The sequence below is a fragment of the Euphorbia lathyris genome, chromosome 2, assembly GCF_963576675.1.
Source record: "Euphorbia lathyris chromosome 2, ddEupLath1.1, whole genome shotgun sequence".
NCBI lineage: Eukaryota > Viridiplantae > Streptophyta > Magnoliopsida > Malpighiales > Euphorbiaceae > Euphorbia > Euphorbia lathyris.
The window spans coordinates 103,421,012-103,440,355 of NC_088911.1; the positions used below are offsets into that span (position 1 = coordinate 103,421,012).

The 19,344-nt window shown below is 31.4% G+C and overlaps 2 protein-coding genes across 12 annotated transcripts in view; one reads left to right on the forward strand and one right to left on the reverse strand.

The window, feature by feature from the left end:
- Nucleotides 1-7,957: 7,957 nt before the first annotated feature.
- Nucleotides 7,958-9,970, forward strand: LOC136219230 (cytochrome P450 71D445-like). Its single transcript, XM_066006527.1, has 2 exons — nt 7,958-8,848; nt 8,990-9,970. Exons 1-2 carry the CDS (start codon nt 7,958-7,960, stop codon nt 9,608-9,610), a joined length of 1,512 nt encoding a protein of 503 aa, XP_065862599.1. The 3' UTR covers nt 9,611-9,970.
- LOC136219231 (meiotic recombination protein SPO11-1) overlaps nt 8,676-19,344 on the reverse strand; it is a 35,641-nt gene continuing 24,972 nt past the window's right edge. For 2 of the 11 annotated variants that reach the window (XM_066006547.1, XM_066006541.1), the window contains exons 18-21: nt 10,383-10,624; nt 10,226-10,297; nt 9,396-9,612; nt 9,120-9,257 (exon numbers count right to left, since the gene is read on the reverse strand). The gene's annotated coding sequence lies outside the window, so the exon portion shown is untranslated. Of the gene's footprint in view, nt 8,814-9,119; nt 9,258-9,395; nt 9,613-10,225; nt 10,298-10,340; nt 10,625-19,344 lie in introns of those variants that run through there. The other 9 variants (XM_066006548.1, XM_066006544.1, XM_066006542.1 and 6 more) reach the window with 9 other exon arrangements.

Genomic DNA, 19,344 nt, shown 5'->3' on the forward strand with positions numbered 1-19,344 from the left:
GTTTTGGGTCAGGTGCAATTTTATCACTAATGTCTAAAATGATGCAATTTTACCCCTAAAGTTTTAGCCACGAGCAATTTTACCCCTAACGTTGATGATTTGGGTCAATTTGAAAAATAATTTAATCCCAAATTATCAACGTTAGAGGTAAAATTACTCTTGACTACAAACGTTAGGGATAAAATTGCACCATTTTAAACGTTAGGGGTAAAATTGCTCATGACCCAAAATATTAGGGCATTTTTGCATCTTAACCCTATAATTTAATAATAACATTTAATTAAAAAACCTTTAAAATTAAACCTAAATTAACAAAATATTATTTAAGAAAAACAGATTAAGAATTTTCATTAACTAAAGAATTAAAAAAATATATTTTTTAATTGTTCCACCCATTTGGTGGAACAGCCAACTTCAACTAAAATTGGTTGAAGTTGGCACTCCACGCCAATAAGGCGTGGAGTTCTGGCAGTGGTTGGAGTGCCAACCACTGCTACATTCCATCTCCAACCCTCAAATTGGTGAGGGTTGGAGATGCTCTGATGACTGAGACCCCGGAACAAACTCTCAAAAATAGAGAGTATGTAGCCACGGTGAAATACAGTAGTGTGATTGCGTATTAAGAAGCTTGATTTGGGAAGTTTTATTAGACCCAGTTAAGGATTTCGTTGTTACCATGATCACGTCTGATCCCAAGAATCACGGGTCTACTGTGCTTAAGGGAAACGAGGGCCCGATATCTAGACGCACTTTCTCCTATCAACAAGAGACACGTAACCCACCCTGCTCCTCAACTCATAACTATCTTCTATAGTTCGACATCATTATAAATAGAATAAGCTCAGCTCAATGTAGACAAGTTCATTTATTCTATTAAACTTACATTACAGCTTTTGTTTACTGATACTAAGGATTTGGTCATCAACATCATGAGGTAAGAGCACATCATTCAAATGGCCGAAGTGAAAGAAAAACTCGAGATAGCAGAAGAAACCATCAGATACGTGAACAAACCTGAGAATACCAACTGATCGACTGGACACCACAATGTCCGAAGCTGCTATCGTCAACGAGACGAAGTGTCGAAGAACTGAATAAGGGTTCTAAACGCCCAGTCAAGAGGGAAAGAGGACTCATCGATACGACATTGTCGGTCTTAAACTCCCCCTGCGCGGAACCTAGGGGATGTTGATCAATCCCATTAATATCAGTCTAAGCAAGGGAAGAAAGATGACCCTCCCCGAACAGGAGGACACTAGAGTCTAATCACGAAAGGACCCATCACTAGTCTACTAAATCTCGATCTGTTACTCAAGAACAGTCGAGCCCCGGATTCGGGAGCGATGTCCACCAAAGGAAATGAACCTCACGGTCAAGGACGACGTCATCGAGGCTAAGCTTAACGCAACATACCCCACTACTCAAGTTAAAAACTCTTGGTGAGTCATAGATACTACCATGGCAACTGACGTTGTGATGTGCTGTCTATTCCCCACTAACCTAAAAGGTGTTGCCTCATACTGGTACGAGTCTCTAAGCACTAAGAGAATCATCAACTTTAAGCATATCTCAAAACTCTTCGCCAACCGCTTTGTAACATACATCCTCGAAAGTAAACCATGCAGGATCTCAACTACCTAGCCCAATACGAGAAAAAAACGCTCAAGGACTATGTAGAAAGATTCCAGTAAGAAGCCATTTAGGTCAAGATACTGAATATGGAGGGAGCATCAGCATCATGGTAGCCAACTCCTTCACCAAACCCAGCACCACATGTTGGGTATAAATACACAAGAAACCTCAGCGGTCAGCAAGTTGGGGTACGAAGACGCACATCCATCCTTCACAGGTCATGATGATTTTCAAGAAATGATTATATCTTCACCTTAGTTAACATAGAAGGATGTTCTTCAGCTTGCAGATAAACTTTATCCGCATATTCTTCCCAACAGACATATCGGTTTCAGAAGTTTTCTTATGATTTCGTATTTTAGGAGCCATAACCAGAAAAAGGAAAGCGGAAAAAGAAAAAGAAGTTAGAAGAAACACTTAACTTAAAAGTAGGAATCACCAGAAAAAAAACTTTGACAAAAAGGCGGGACAATAGAAAAGGAAGAGGTAAAAGAAACTCTCCCCTTTTATACTATTGGAGAGGACCAGAGCTCACGTGGGGTTTCACCCTTTGAAAGGATACTATCATGTGCAAAGAGGCAAAGAAAATCACAAATGCGTTCCAGCATCTCAATCTTCCAAATTAAGAAGCAATGAAAACCATTAATATGTATATTAGTACCATAAAGCAGGTGGTAGGCGGAGGTAGATGTGTCAAAATAGGTCATAACTCATTTATTGACTCATTTAACCAACCATTTAATAGGTTAGGGTCAACTTTTTTATGGATTGGGTTATAAATGGGTTGAACCATTTAACCCATATAATAAAAAGGTTAGATACATTTTTTAGAGAATCAACCCATTAACCCATTAATTTCTTACTAAATCTTAAAACAACCATCAAATACAGTGCAAAAAAAAAAAAAACTAAACGTATAAATCTTACTATCAAGCATATTGAACTAAAAAAAAGGAGGTTATTTTTTTCTTACTCGAAAAAAACTCAAAAAACCAAACATATAAATCTTACTCGATTTTTTTTCTTAAACTCGATTTTTTTCAGTTCAATATGCTTGATAGTAAGATTTATATGTTTGGTAAAAACATAAAAAAACTCATTTAACTTCATATGATTTTTTTTTCTTAAACTCGATTATTTATCCGGTTAAAGTATTTTATTAGTTTCTAATAAATTTTTATTTTTTTAGTTATGGAAGAAGAAGATACGGAGATACTAAAACTTGATAAGGAGATTATGGAATTTCAAATAGATTCCAATGAAGTGACGTCAATGAAGACGCTATTTCTTTTTATACTTAGTTGAATTTAAATTGGTCTAAGTTGAATTTTAATTATATGAAGAAACAATCAGATATCTATACTATATATAATGACGGAAGCAGAGAGAAATGAGAAGAAGTGTTTTAGAGGTCTTTTTGATGAGTTGTCAACGTAGTAAAAAATCAGATTAAAAATATTTAATTAATTAAAAATAAATATTTAATTAATTAAAAATAACAAATTTATATTTATAATATATTAAATAATTACTAGCCTATTAATTAAAATAATAAAAGAAAGCAAGAGTTACGGGAAGATGAAAAAACACAAAGCAAAGGAAATAAAAAAATCACAAATAAACTTCTATATAAAGCATGATAGATAGTATTCCACCATTATATTCATTGGTCACGATAGATAGTATTATATTTCTGAAGGTAAATATTCGATTTTTTTCATATGTTGTAGTTATTTTGTTCTCAATTATATTGTTGTTTTATTTTTATTAAACAATAGTTGTTATAGTTTCATCTTTCAGATTCATTTCTGTTGTTACCCAGGTTCTATAGCTCTCGCTATCTTATCCATGTTTTCTTTTTTATTTGTCTTTTTTTCCAAACTGATAGCTTCAATTGAAGAAATCTGACAGAAATAGAAGATGCATGAACAACTAAAACCGGAAAACACAAAAGTGTCAAAAATTACAAGAAATTCTTATGTTTCTCAAGGTAATTATTCGATTTTTTTCCATATGTTGTAGTTATTTTTGTTCTCAATTGTGTTGTTGTTTTCTTTTTATTAAACAATAGCTGTTATAGTTTCATTTTTCAGAGATGAAATTTCATTTCTGTCGTTACTCAGGTTCCATACCTCTCGCTACCTTATCCATGTTTTCTTTTTTATTTGTCGTTTTTTTCAAAATGACTAAAATAAAGATTTTGTAAATTTGCATTCTTTTTTAGTATATGTTCTTAGGTGTTATCGTTTCGATTGCTAACTCTTAACTAAAATTTAGGTTTTCGGCTTTATATGAACTCAATTTATGAACTCAATTTAGTTTTAATTGAAGTTAGATTAATTTTTCTAATTCAGAACATGTTGAAATCCACTCATTTTTTTAGTTTGAGTTTAGCTAATTGATATGGATTGTATTTTTTATTTTTATGCATTTTGGTACAAATAGATATAAAGTTTCACACGATAGTTGTTCATTGAAGTTTGAGACATATTAAATAAAATATTAAAGAGATATTGGAATATTATACTTACAATGAAGTTTATTTTAATATAAATTATGTTATATTATTATTATTATCAAGAAGTTATTTTTTCCCAATTTTCTAGACAATGAGATTATAATACGCTTGATAAGATGTTTATTCTTGAAGAATGTGGATTATGCTAGATACGAATTCAAAATCAAGGTAAATAAAAAGAAATTTTGATGCTCAAAATCCTAAAAATGTACATTAATTATGGATATTGAGATAATTGCTTTTGCAACATTGGCTTATATAATTTTTAACTATTATATTATGGTTCGTACAAAATTGTTAGTATTTCAAGAGTTTTTAACAGATGAAAATGAAATATGATCATAGGACAAATTATTGAAAAATATTAATTAAGAAAATATTATTATTTGAATCTCTTCAAATTCTCAAATATTGAGCATAATGATTCTAATTAATATAATTAATTTTACATATTAATTATAAAACGTTTTTTTATACTGAGTGGTTATAATTGCGATTTAATTCTATTTAACTAAAATTAATTTATGGATTTAATACTTCATTAAGAAAAAATAAAATGTTTAATTAATGGGCAAAAAATATTTTCACTCTCCTCTTTATACGCTTATGGCTCGACATTCTCTCTTATTTTCAAAAAAAAAACCCGAAAGGAAGATGGTTCTCTCCTAATGATCTTTTTTGTCCCTTCATTTTTTTTTCAATTCTTTTGTTTGTTTTTCTTACTTACAAAATTCAAGAATATATAATTATTAGAAAATATTAATGAAGTCAAATAAGTGATATCTGTGAGTATGGCTGGTATTCTATATAGTGAAAGAATGAAGAACAAATTGATCGAATGTCTTGATGAGATATTACGAGATGAAAATATGAGAAATCATCATCTTAAACTGATTCAATTAGATATATTGGGTTATTGTAGCAGAATGAATAATTGAATTCGAATACTTGGTGATCATGAAATTCCATCAACCAAAATAATTATCATCAAGATGAATTTGTGACTAATTCTTACGAATTTTATTTTTTTATATTTAACATATTGAATTGATAAAGTTTCTTCATATGCAACATTAAAAGTATTGATTATAATAGTTTATAGAATAATATATTGATGTTGCTTCCATTTTAACATAGATTGTAATTCTTTTGTATCGTAGATATAATATTTAATTTTAATTGTAGTTTAATTCAATTTTTGTTTAACCTATATTGTAATTCTTTTATATCGTAAATATAATATTTAATTTTAATTATAGTTTAATTCAATTTTTGATTTTTTATTATATTCTAATATATTTTTTAATTAATCTGCTATTTTATTAGTATTGTTTCACAGAATATTTGGAATATGAAAATGTATTAAAATTCCTAAAAAATACAAATCATTGAATTTTGTAAAAATAAATAAATCATTCATCTTTAGTTAAAATTCTATAAAAAAAAGTAGTCAATTATTTTTAAAATTAATTTAATTTGAATTATCATTAAAAAATATATATTAATTTTAAATATACATAATATAAAAAAATTTCATAGCATGATATAAAATTATTTAAAAGTAAATATGTCAATTTATTTATTTATCTAAATTATATAAAAGTTTTATACCCCGTGCATCGCACGGGTTTTCGACTAGTTATATTATATTTTAGTTACTTGGATTAAATGAGTTGATCCATATAACTCGTTTCATGTTTTTTCCTATTTTATTTACGCTTTTTACATTTTTCACGTTTTTTCCATTTTTATGTTTTTACCTTCCCTTTTTTTTGTTCAACTCTTAATTAGATTTAATTAATTGGATTAAATGAGTCAACTCATATAACCCATTTAATAAATAGATTGGGTCATCTCAACCCATATATAAAAGGGTTATCTCAACCCATTTATTAAATAGATTGGGTTGAATCAACCTAATTATTAAATAGATTAGGTCAATCTTTTTAGCTATTTTAACACCAGGCGGAGGCAAGTGAAGCTGACATTTCTAGAGCCAGCGATGTCGAATTATCCGCATAATCAACATCTTTTAAAATGGCCTTTGAAGCTGGTAGCATTAGCTTAGACATGTAGCTGAGTCTATAGCCTGGTCCGATCAGGACAAATGGAGTGGTTATCAAGAAGAACCTTCCACCAAGTTTTGCGAGGAGGGTCATATTCATCTCAAATATAGATTTAATGTCAATCCTCTCACACTAGAGAGAGGAGGTAAGGGTGTAGAAGTTTCTTTTCAGACCCATAGACACCCCAAAATGAACCTTCTCTTCAGATTATCAATCTTATTGCAAATACCATGGGACAGTGACAAATTTTATTTAAATACCATAAAAAAATTCTTGACGTTTACCTGCTTTTAATCATTAGTTTGACGGTACGAATTGTTAGTTTTAGCATAACTGGAGGGCATGATTGATAATTCAACTGATTGGGATTTAATTAACTTCTAAAGTACAGTATAGGAGTCAAACTGGGCTTTAAAATTAAATTTCATCCGAATTTTTGGGAAATTTACATAAACCAATTCAATTATCCCATTCCCATACCCGTGGGGCTTCATATCTCCTGGAAATCCCCATTCTAAATCACATTTTCTTTAATACAATTTAGCAATATAAAACAATTAATCAAATATAATATAGGGTTAAGGTGCAAAAATACCCCTAACGTTTTGGGTCAGGAGCAATTTTACCCCTAACGTCTAAAATGGTGCAATTTTGCCCCTAACGTTTGTAGCCAAGAGCAATTTTACCCCTAACGTTGGTAATTTGGGTCAATTTCAGATATTATTATAAAACACATATATTTTTATTCATTATTTTGCACCAATTTCATATCAATTCATCCTAAAAAAAAGAATTTCATGTTTTTTTGTAATTTAATAATAGAATTGGAGATTAATATTTACAAATTCGGTGAATTTTTTGAATTTTTTTTTATCTAATTCATACAAAAGACAATATATTTTTTTATTTTTTTCACATCCCAGCATATGTTTATGATTTGTTACTGATAAAATGACGCATATATGAAGTGTAGATGATAAGATTCATGACCGAGAAGACAGTTTGATGAATTATTTCTGAAATTGATCCAATTTATCAACGTTAGGGGTAAAATTGCTCTTGGCTACAAACGTTAAGGGTAAAATTGCACCATTTTAGACGTTAGGGGTAAAATTGCTCCAGACCCAAAACGTTAGGGGTATTTTTGCACCTTAACCCTATAATATATAAAAAATTAGTATACAAAAAAAAATACATCAATCATAATTTGTACATAATAAATCAATCTATCAAATATAAAAATAACTAAAAATTATCCAAATATATTATCTTAAAAACCTCAGTGAAAACATAGTTGGAATGGATATGAGGTCTGTGGGGTTTTTTCCGTTCAGGAAAATAAATGGAGATTCTTTATTTCCGTTTGGACAAATCCCCATTAGGAGTCGATAATCCCCACCTCAGTTGCAACCCTAATTTTATCTTACATATAGAATACAACAGATCTCAAATATAAAAACCTTCCAACAAAAACGTTGAGCTTTTCTTAAGAACATTAAAAGTCTTGCACATGATTGTAACCATGAAAGAAGTGTAGAAAATTTTCTGACAGACCCAAATCTGATATCAGAAATAAATATAAGCAATTAGCATAATTTATCAAACACATCACGTGATCACACCTCCACTACAAAAAAAAAAAAAAATATTGATAAAATTACTAACCATGCTCGGTAGCTCCAATTATATATTAGGATGAAATGCAATTTTCCTATTTCTTCAGTATTTCACAATTTTCCAGATGGAACTCCAGCTCCCATCCTTCCCAGTCCTTTTGACTTTCCTAGTCTTCATCTTCTTGGTATCAAGAATAATAGGGAAGAAAAACTCAGCCAAAAATCTACCACCAGGACCATGGAAGCTACCTCTAATAGGAAGTATCCATCACCTAATTACTTCCCTTCCCCATCACCGCCTCAAAGACTTGGCCAAAATCTATGGACCTATTATGCATCTTCAACTTGGGGAACTTTCAAATATTGTAATTTCTGCACCTCAAACTGCTAAAGAGGTTCTGAAAACCCATGATATCACCTTCGCTCAAAGGCCATTCCTCCTTGCAGCCAGTGTTGCAACCTATAATTATTCAAACATCTCTTTCGCACCCTATGGAGACTACTGGAGACAAATGCGCAAAATTTGTACCGTCGAGCTACTGACTGCAAAACGTGTGGACTCGTTCAGATCAGTGAGGGAAGAACAAGTATCAAAACTCATTACATCCGTATCTTCCAGTGCAGGATCACCTATCAATTTTAGCATGATGGTTAATTCTACCATCTATAGCATCATTTCAAGAACAGCATTTGGTAAGATATGGGAGGGAGAAGATATATTCATACCAACTGCTAAAGCTTTGATAGAAGCTGCTGGAGGTTTTAGTCTTGCTGATTTGTATCCTTCCGTCAAACTTCTTCAAGTGGTAAGTGGAATGAACTCTAGACTGCAGAGTCTTCAGAAAAAAGTAGATAAAATATTTCAAAGCATCATCGACGAACATAGAGCTGGAAAGGCAACTGGAAGTAATCAAGCTGAGGGTAATGAAGATCTTGTAGATGTGCTTTTGTATCTTCAGGATCAAGGAGACCTTCAATTCCCTTTAACAGATGACAATATCAAAGCAATCATATTGGTTAGTACTCAAGAGTTTTAAGTTTTTAGTTGAATACAAATAAAGATCAAGCATGGAAAATTAGTTGATTCTGTTTTTCTATAAAAAGAAGTCCACATTTGTGTGCATCACCTTTTCATTAAGTTAATAAGTTAATTTCAGGACATGTTTATTGCTGGATCTGAGACATCATCGACTGGTGTAGAATGGGCTATGTCGGAGCTGATGAAAAATCCAAGAGCAATGGAAAAGGCACAACAGGAGGTGAGACAGATCTTTGGTACTGAAGGGAGCGTTGATGAATCACGCCTTCATGAACTGAACTACTTCAAGCTGGTTGTCAAGGAAGCTCTAAGATTGCACCCACCACTTCCACTGTTACTACCAAGAGAATGTAGGGAGAAGTGTTCGATTTATGGTTATGAGATTCCTGTGAAATCCAAGGTTATTGTTAACGCTTGGGCAATGGGAAGGGATCCTAATTACTGGAATGAAGCTGAGAAATTCAATCCGGAGAGATTCCTAGATAGCTCAATAGATTACAAAGGAACTAATTTTGAATATCTACCATTTGGTGCTGGAAGAAGGATTTGCCCAGGATTAACATATGGCATGATCAATGTTGAGTTTCCACTAGCACAGCTGCTGTTTCATTTTGACTGGAAACTGCCTACAGGAAAGACGCCAGAAAACCTTGATATGGTTGAGATTTTTGGTGTTGTAACAAAGAGGAAAACTGATCTCCACCTAATCCCTATTCCGTATCGTCCTTCTGTTAAGTAAATCTATAAAGTTCATTAAATGTTAGTTGGATATATCAACCAAAAGCACAAGACTTTGTAAGCATTGTTTCCACTATTAGTTCGATATAGGACAGCATAGATTCAATAATGCACAACAAGGAGCATATCCTATTTGTTGTTGTTTTCCTGAGGGTGTTGTAATATTCTAGAACCTCTCCCGCTAAGAAGAATGGTCAGGTATATCATCCTGCAGAGAGTGTCTAGGTTTATTTCGGTTTCTTGTCTGTCTAAAAATATCTTGTTACAGTACTTCTATCCTTTTGAATACAAGTATCAGCATATTTCCTCTCTATGTTCTGTTCTACAATTTTATTTGCTATTTGTTGTGTTGCTCTGAGTTATTCTCTATCACAAACAAAAAGATTATAACTCCTAAAACCTGTTCTTTACTTCTTCTGGTACATAATTCAAGACTTAATGTAAGGAAAATGCAGCATAACTTATCCCACCTTTATCAGCTTAAAAGTTTCATTGTATAGATTAAAATAATGTTGCAGTGAAGGAAATAGCATTCAAGCAAAAAAGGAATGCACAAATAACTTGTGAGCATTCTAAGATATGATCGCATTGCATTACAGTCAAAAAATTTCAATACCTCCGCCAGTAGCATCATAAAACTTCATTCAAACCCATGACTAATCCAAGCATGCAATAATCACGCAGTCGCCTGAAATTTACATAGAATTTAAACATAAAAAAGCATGAAATACCTAATTAAGCTATTGAACGAGAGACTTGAAGAGGTTACAGACCCCATTCTTAAAGACCCAACCTCAAGACGTGAAATGCGCCAGGAAATTATCTTCCAAGGGCTCCGTGGCGTCGAGGATCGGCCTCTGATTCCAAAACGGTGATGTCTAGGTTGCTAACTGTTCACGAAAAATTTGAAAGTGTTGAACCGAGATTGCTTTGGCAGTACTGGACCAATTTAGGTCGATTAAATGAGAAGTTGGCTTCTCTTCAAGTTCGTGCATCAGGTTGTCCTAAGGTTAGACTGAAATTGGAGGTAGGATGTTAGGCTACCTTATTTATGGCCGAAAAAAAAAAAACTGAACTGATATGAACTGAAAAGTGCTGAACACTAAACTGAATTTAATTGAATATTACTTAATACTGAACTTAACTGAATGCTACTGAATTTAACCGAACTTAACAATAATGATGATATTAGACTTTAAAATAATTTTCATGATAATATTGGACATTAATGAACTTATAATAATAATAATGGTTCTAATAAATTTAATAATATCAATAATAAATAAATATATTATTAAAGATAAGACTAAATTGAATATCAAATAAAAGCCCGGGATGATAAAATCTTAGCTCGATAAACGCCTATGAAATTAAATAAAAATAAGTCTAATTTAAATTAAAAATGCAAATTACATACACACACAAATTTATATATAATTTAAAGCCTATGAAATTAAATACAAATATTCATATGAATACAAACTCTTAACTTTTTATTTTAATTAAGGGTTAAAGTGCAAAAATAACGTTTTGGATCAGAAGTAATTTTACCTCTAACGTCTAAAATGATGGAATTTTATCCCTAACATTGATAAATTGGATAAATTTGAAAAATAATTTATAATATGGATGCAATTCCTAATTTTTAAATATGGATGCATACTTTGTTTTATTTTTTTTTAATTAAACCATATATACTTTAATAAACTATCATTTCTTGACTTTTATCTAATTTATAGATAATGATAAACTATAAATAATAATAATAATAAATAATAGGGTAAATTCCAAAAAAAACCTTGTGGTTTGATGTTGTTCCAAAAAAACCCTTGTGGTTTGTTTTTACAAAAAAAAAAGGACCGTGGTTTCACCGTTACCCGAAAAACGGAAAATGATTTAACACCGTTAAAAGTGCTGACGTGGCAAGGGGTAGAGTTGGAATTTTTTTTTTTATTCTTCTTCTTCTTCTTCTTCTTCTCTCTCTCTTCTCTTCTTCTTCCTCCTCTCCTCTTCTTCTTCTATTTTTTTTTAAATTTCTGAAATCCAAGAGCAGAACATATTCATTCGATGATCCCTATTCATTCGGTCCAAGTCGAAAGCGATAGCGAATGACAATGACGGAGCGGCCCAATTTGGTAATCTGAAGATAGAAAAGAACGAGAAATAGGCGATGCATGAAAGTCTCGAGATGACCCGAAGCATATAGATTTTTTTAGGCGGCGAGAAGTTACAAAATATTCATCATATTAGGTTAGGAACTTTGGATGAACTATTCAGATCTCTATTTCGCCAACTCCAGGGTTGGTTCATACCGGTTCTTTCTTCTGTGAAACGCAAGCAAAGCTGAGCCTTGTTTTCAGCATGTTTTCAGACGTCCAGAATTCTGGATTCCAGAATTCTGGAAATTAAAAAAAAAGAAGAAGAGAAGAGAGAGAGGAAGAAGAAGAAAAAAGAAGAAGAAGAAGAGAAGAAAGAGAAGAAGAAGAAGGAGGAAGAGGAGGAGGAGGAGGAGGAGGAGGAGGAGGAGAAGAAGAGGAGGAGGAGGAGAGGAACAAGAAGAAGAAGAAAAAGAAAAATTTAAAAAAAAAAAATAAAAAAAAAATATTTTTCCAACTATACCCCTTGCCACGTTAGCACTTTTACCGGTGTTAAGTCATTTTCCGTTTTTCGGGTAATGGTGAAACCACAGTCCTTTTTTTTTAAAAAAACAAACCACAGGGGTTTTTTTGGAACAACATCAAACCACGGGGTTTTTTTTGGAATTTATCCTAAATAATAATGATAAATTATAGATAAATAATGATAATATAATAAATAATGATAAATTACTGAATACTGAAACTGGATGCTGAAACTGAACTGAACTAAACTGAACTGAATTGAATTGAACTGATTGTTACTGAAATTAAGTGATAAAGAACAGGGCCTTAGTGTATCAATAATCAATCCAATTCATTGTAAATAACCAATCCAATGTATGGAAACTCTATAAAATTCTATTAGATTGGTTTTGACACACTTATCTTTCATTTTACTAAATTACATATTTTCAATCATTCTGAACAAAAATACCTTAACTTTTCCCAATCTTTTTCTCCTTTTCATTTTGTTCAAATTCTTACAACAAAATTCAATAATTCAACCCAAGATTTAAGCATATTTATACATTATTCAAGTTCATGTCAATATTCTTTCTTCATTTTACATACACATTATTCAAGTACGCAATTAGTTAGTTGGATGTTTTCTCGTTGAACCCGTCATTTCCGACTTTGGTCACATCGATAGTTGCTCATGTCGCATCTGCAACAACTGTTGTCACATCTGCGACAAAATTGCTTCTGCGCAGATGCGACAGCGCGATTTCGATAACTTTTGTCGTATATGCGACAAAAATGGAGAAAAATGGAAGAAATTGAAACGATACCGTTACAGATGAAGAAAGAAACAAGACCAGCGAGAAAAGCATGCGAATAAGCTAAAAGCATACCGTTTCTATTGGAAAGCTTCATCTGTTTTGTGTTTCGTTTCCAAAATTTAGAATTACTTCAATAATCTCAAAATTGCTAACGAAACCGAACTCATTACATATATTCCAGAGATCACCAAATTCAAAGAACTCTCATACAAATATTTCATCTCTACTTTTGGTTTTGGCTGTGGTTCACTTTGACTTTTTTTCTATTTTGGTTTGGGATTGCAAAGAAGATGTTGAGAGTCTAAGGAAGAAAATAAATTGAAAAAAAGTAAATTGAAAAAAATGTATTTTTGTTCAAAGTGGATGAAAGTATCTAATTTGGTTAGATGAAGAAGTTGTGTATCAAATATGTTAATAGACCCCTTCAAATGAACTAGATTATTAATTTCACCAAACCTATTACATATTATTTTAATTAGATTAAATCATTTATTTTATACTTTTTCAATCCAAATCAAATCTGATTTTTTTAGATTAAATCTTTTATTTTATATTTTTTAATCCCAATCAAATCTGATTTCTTTTTCTTCAAAAAAAAAATTATACCATATTTTAATCCCTACAATTTTAATTTTATTATATTTAATTTTTCATATTTCTTTTTCTTACTCATCTTGTAAAGTTTGAAACGTTTAGTAATTTTTTTTTAATAAATTAATGTATAATAGTCTTGTAAAGTAATTCAAATTAACTATGAATATGAATAATTGTGTTTAAATATCAAATTGGACATTCAATTAATCTATTAATTACTATCAAATTAAATATCCTGTTAATTAATTAAATGTAAAAACATCAAATATTTCAATAGTTAAATATCTAATAATTTACTAATTAAATATCGGATAAATTACACTCATAACCATTGAATTTTACTCATTTTATGATATAACCATTAAACTTTAAAATGTAGTATAAAAACCACTCAATTTTACACTTTTTTTAAAGACGGGGACGAAGCCGGGGTTAACATCTGGACATCTCAACTAGGTTGGCACCCCAAACGTTGCCCCGAAAAACCCGTTTTATATTAAATAAAAGAAAATAGTACAAGGGGAGAAATTAAAGAGAGCGTAAATACGCAATGCTAATGAACCAATTTTTTCAGTCAAACCAATTTTTTCAATGTGACAGTTAAATAACAGTCAAACTAATTTTTTCAATTTTTAGAAACGTAAGGCTAAAATTGATCTTACTTGAAAACGTTAATTCAAATTGTAATGTGACTAACAAAGAAATTATAAAAACCCTAATTTAAACTGTAAAAAATATAATTTCAAATTAGAGTTTTTACAAACTAATTTGACAAGAAAATATTTAATTAATGAGTTTAAAAACAAATAGTTAGAGATTGAAGTTAAAATTTTATAAAACATAAAGGGATGAATTTTGATATTTTTCTTCAAAATTTGAAAACCCACCCAAATCCACCGATTTGAGAAGGATAATTTGCATACACAACTGAAACGGATACTCTACCTACCGGTTTCAGTTAAATTTTAAAAAAAAAAATTATAAAACCGGTAGAAAAACTACTGGTTTCGCCCTTAGTTAGCAGAGCCCTACAGTGGAAAATATACTAAATTAGGACCCTTATAAGGAATAAATTCTCATAGTGACCCCAAATGGATCTAAAATCCAAAACTTTTGGCTGCATTTTAAAATTATTAGGCTTTTTTAGTTTAAATTGGTTAATTAACCAGTTAAATTATTTTATCAATGTGAAATTTTTCTATTAGTTTGCTTATAGTCAATCTAATAGAATAAATAAATCAATAAACTAAATATTTGGGTTTTGGATTGGTTGGATTCTTGGATGTTAGAATTTTAAACACCCCTAATGGGAGGTAAATATGAATAAAGCTTTTTGGGTTGAATGTTACTTTGTTTTGTCGAGTATAATACTCCCGACCAATCAATTTATGACACATGTATATATATTTTTTATTTCCACCAATCATGTACATGTAGTGGTATTCTCAATAATTTTCATTGGTCGGGAGTATTATACTCGGAGTGCTGTAAAATTTCTCAAATTATGAGAGCTTTTGTCATATGTTGATCTGATTCCAATTAAGCTATTTCATCATTTTTTTATAAATGCGGTATTTGCTAAGCCCCATCCATGGTCTCCTGAGGATTTCCACTCTAATGCAAGAAACTCACAAATCGTCAAAATTTCACACATTATTTCTAAAATATATTATTTTATTTTATCTTACATTCACCTCATTTTTGGCAAAAAAAAATTTAAAAATATTGCTGCCATACTAGGCCACTTCAAAAGTTAATATTATGATCCCACAAATTGTTACTTTATATAAATTTTATTTTAATTATAAATATGGTCATAAAAATGATTCAATAGTAACGATTAAATCATTTTTTTATATTAAAAAAAAGTAAGAGTATCAAATAGGTGTCAAAAAGTGACAACATTATCATAAAACATCCTTCTAAACACTTTCCACCTCTTTAAGCACCCTTTTAAGTATCCCATTGGAGATCTCTTAAAGAGACCATATTTCATCCTATTTATTTTTTTACGTGCAAAAGTATTATCTTCTTTCATCATGAAAGTTGTTTCTAATAGTTGTTTAAATGTGATTAGGATTTGTTTTTTGCCTCTTATGATTACCTATTTGTTCTTTTCAGACGACTTGTTCACATTCTTTCGGGTTAATTTTGGGGAATGCAAAAAATAATCGCTATGAGAATGAAAAAATAATTTCTAAGCATAATGTGTTAATTTTGATAAGTCATAAATCAATTACAGTAAGAATATTTGTGATGAACTCAAGATAGGTTTGTACAATTTCTTGAGAGTTGAAGGATCTGAAATGTGTCGGGAGCTTACTTTGGCTGTATTGGGACAAACTTAGGTTGATTAAATTAGCAGTTGGCATCTCTTCAAGTTCGTGCAAGTTGTCCTCGGTTAGACTAAAATTGAGTGTGTCTAATTATTGGAGTTGATATTTTTGTATCGTTGATATTCTCTAAAATTTCATCATTAATATTCTAGTAAAATAAATATAAATTTTATGGGAAAAGCGAATTTTATGAAAGAGATATGAGATATTAAATGCATTGTATGTTTGACTTTTAACCACTATGAGTTATTTCTTTTTAGTAATGCATTCTTCCGTGCATTATGAGTTATTTCCTTTTACTAAAAACATCATGTGATTTCTGTGTTTTTTTTTTCTTTTTTTTCTCTGGGTTATTTTTTTTATCGTGGTAACAAGTGGGGAATTCATTGGTGCAAAGGGAACCTATTGTATGTGCCCAAAAGGGAGGATAGACTTCGGTTTCACCACATCTTGAATAAAACGCAACGTTTAATATACTAACTCTTATGTAGGTTTTTTAACTAGGATTAGTTATAAATAGTTGTGCTATTTTGTAAACACTACTTTACTTTTTCTCTTTTATCTTTCTCTCTGTTTTAGTCTCCTGTTGCTATTCTCTTTGTAAGTTCTTCTTTATAAACTCAAGATGGTATCAGAGAACTTCACAACTCTCTCTTAATTCCGCAATTTTTTTCCCTGTTTTATCTCTTGTGAGATTTCTCGAAGGTTTCTTTTAGGAATTACTTTCGATTGAGCGTTCGTTTCTTCCAAATTCTTGATTGATTTCTGATTTTATCAATCAAATTTCATGACTAACCCTAAAATTGAGGAGACCAGCCCCTATTATGTACACCCAGGAGAAAATCCTTCTCTGGTGTTGGTTTCGCCTGCTCTTACAACTAAGAATTACCATTCTTGGTCCTGTAGCATGAAGATGGCCTTACTCTAAAAGAACAAGCTTGATTTTGTGGATGGCACAATTCGAAAGCCAAATCCAAAAGATCGTCTATACTCAACGTGGAAGAGATGCAATAACTTGATTTTATCATGGTTCGTTCATTTAGTATCGCCTTCAATTGCACAAGGTATTATTGGGCAAGAGTCGGCAAAACTAATTTGGGATAGCTTGCGAGAAAGATTTTCTCAAGGGGATGCGTTTCGCATAGCAGATTTGCAGGGACAGATTTATACCATACATCAAGGTGAGAAGTCTGTTACAGAATATTTTACTTTCTTGCATACTTTGTGGGATGAGTATGAAGATTTGAAGGCGTGGCCTTCTTGTGTATGTGATGAGTGCACTTGTAATGCGTTGAATATAATTAAGTCAAAGATAGAGGCAAATTTTGTCATTTGTTTTCTTAAAGGGCTTAATGAGACCTTTTTAACAGTGAAATCCCAAATTATGGTAATGGATCCTTTACCAGCTGCAAACAAGGTTTTTGCTATGGTTTTACAGCATGAAAGACAATTTTATCTTCAAGATTCACTTGGTGTGAATCACGAGGTTATTGCTTTGGCACAGAATGCACAAAATCACAATTTCAAGAAACATGTAGTTAACAATACTAAAAAGGCTGTATGTAGCTATTGTGGCTATGTTGGAGGACATATTATGGATAGTTGTTACAAAAAGCATGGTTATCCACCAAGCTTTAAAAGAAAGAATAAAGGATTCGGTGTTGCTGCTGTAAATATAGTGAATTCAGGCGATTTCTCTATTGGTAATGATATGGAAGATTTTGATAATGGAAATACTAGGCCAGTGACAAGTACAGAGGTTCATTATCAAGTTTTACATGGTGTTTTGCCAGATTATTCTGAATTAAAAACCTTTGGTTCATTATGTTTTGTTAATACGTTACAAAGGCATAGGACTAAGTTTGATCTGAGGGCTCAAAAAGCAGTGTTCTTAGGATATAGTCAATGGCAAAAAGGATATCGTGTGTTAATCTTAGATACACAGCAGATTGTTGTGTCACGAAATGTGGTTTTTTATGAAACAATATTTCCTTATTCTGATAATAATATGCCAGAGGTGCAAGATATTGCGTTGCAACATTTAGACACAATTAAGGCAGTAGATGAAAAGCTATCAGATGATAAAAATAAGAAATCTAAGAGGGTTGTTCATCAACCTAAGTATTTACAAGATTATCACTGTTCTTTATTGCAGTCTGATGATTTGAAACAATTAGAAAAAGGAGTTTATCACCCAATTTCTAATGTTTTATCCTATAAGAATTTGTCTGTTCCACAAAAATCTTACTCATGTTCCCTTTTAGCAACGAAAGAACCTCAAACTTATGCAGAGGCAGTTGTGGAACCAGCTTGGCAGGAGGCTATGAATGATGAGATAGCAGCTTTGAATAAAAATCAAACTTGGGAGATATGTTCTTTGCCTTTAGGTAAACAACCAATATGTTGTAGATGGATTTTTAAGATCAAAAGAAAGAGTGATGGTTCCATAGAGCGTTATGAGGCTAGACTACTTGCAAAAGGGTATGCTCAGCAAAATGGTATAGATTATATTGAGACTTTTTCTCCAGTTGCTAAAGTTACTACTATAAGGGTTATACTTGCCTTAGCAGCAATTAAGAATTGGCATTTGGAACAGCTAGATATTAATAATGCCTTCCTTCATGGGGATTTACATGAGGAAATATATATGCAATTGCCTCAAGGTATAGAAACTAGTATTAAGAATCATGTTTGCAGGTTAACTAAATCTCTATATGGCTTAAAACAAGCCAGTAAGCAATGGAACAGTAAGTTAACTCATGCCTTGGTAAAATTTGGTTTTAATCAGTCTATTTCTGATCCGTCCTTGTTTACAAAAGGTTCTGATAGTTCATTCATTGCTTTGGCTGTTTATGTTGACGATATAATTTTAGCTAGTAGTGATAAAACAGAAATTCAGCAGGTTAAAGAATATTTGAATGACTGTTTTAGTATTAAGGATCTAGGGAAGTTAAAATTTATATTAGGACTTGAGGTTTCAAGGAATCCTACAGGAATTCTGTTGTATCAACGAAAATATACTCTAGATTTGTTAACTGAATATGGTTTCTTGGAAGCAAAACCATGCTCAACTCCTGTTAGTATGGATAATCAAACAAAAGGAAATATGGCAGCATTAAAGGATATCACAGAATATAGGAAGCTTATAGGAAAACTTTTGTATTTAACAAATACTCGGCCAGATATAGCTTTTTCTGTACAATAATTGTCTCAATTTTTGCAGAGTCCTACAGAAAAGCATCTAGTTGCTGCACACAGGATACTAAGGTATCTAAAATTACACCCAGCTCAAGGAATATTTTTCCCAGCAACATCATCAATACAAATAAGAGGGTTTATGGATAGTGATTGGGCAAATTGTGAAGAAACGAGGAAGTCTATCACCGG

Bases quoted from the DNA above. Each gene is read 5' to 3' on its own strand.
- LOC136219230 (XM_066006527.1), top strand. From the start codon at position 7,958: ATGGAACTCCAGCTCCCATCCTTCCCAGTCCTTTTGACTTTCCTAGTC. The intron at 8,849-8,989 runs GTTAGTACTCAA...AGTTAATTTCAG, and splicing joins ATATCAAAGCAATCATATTG to GACATGTTTATTGCTGGATC.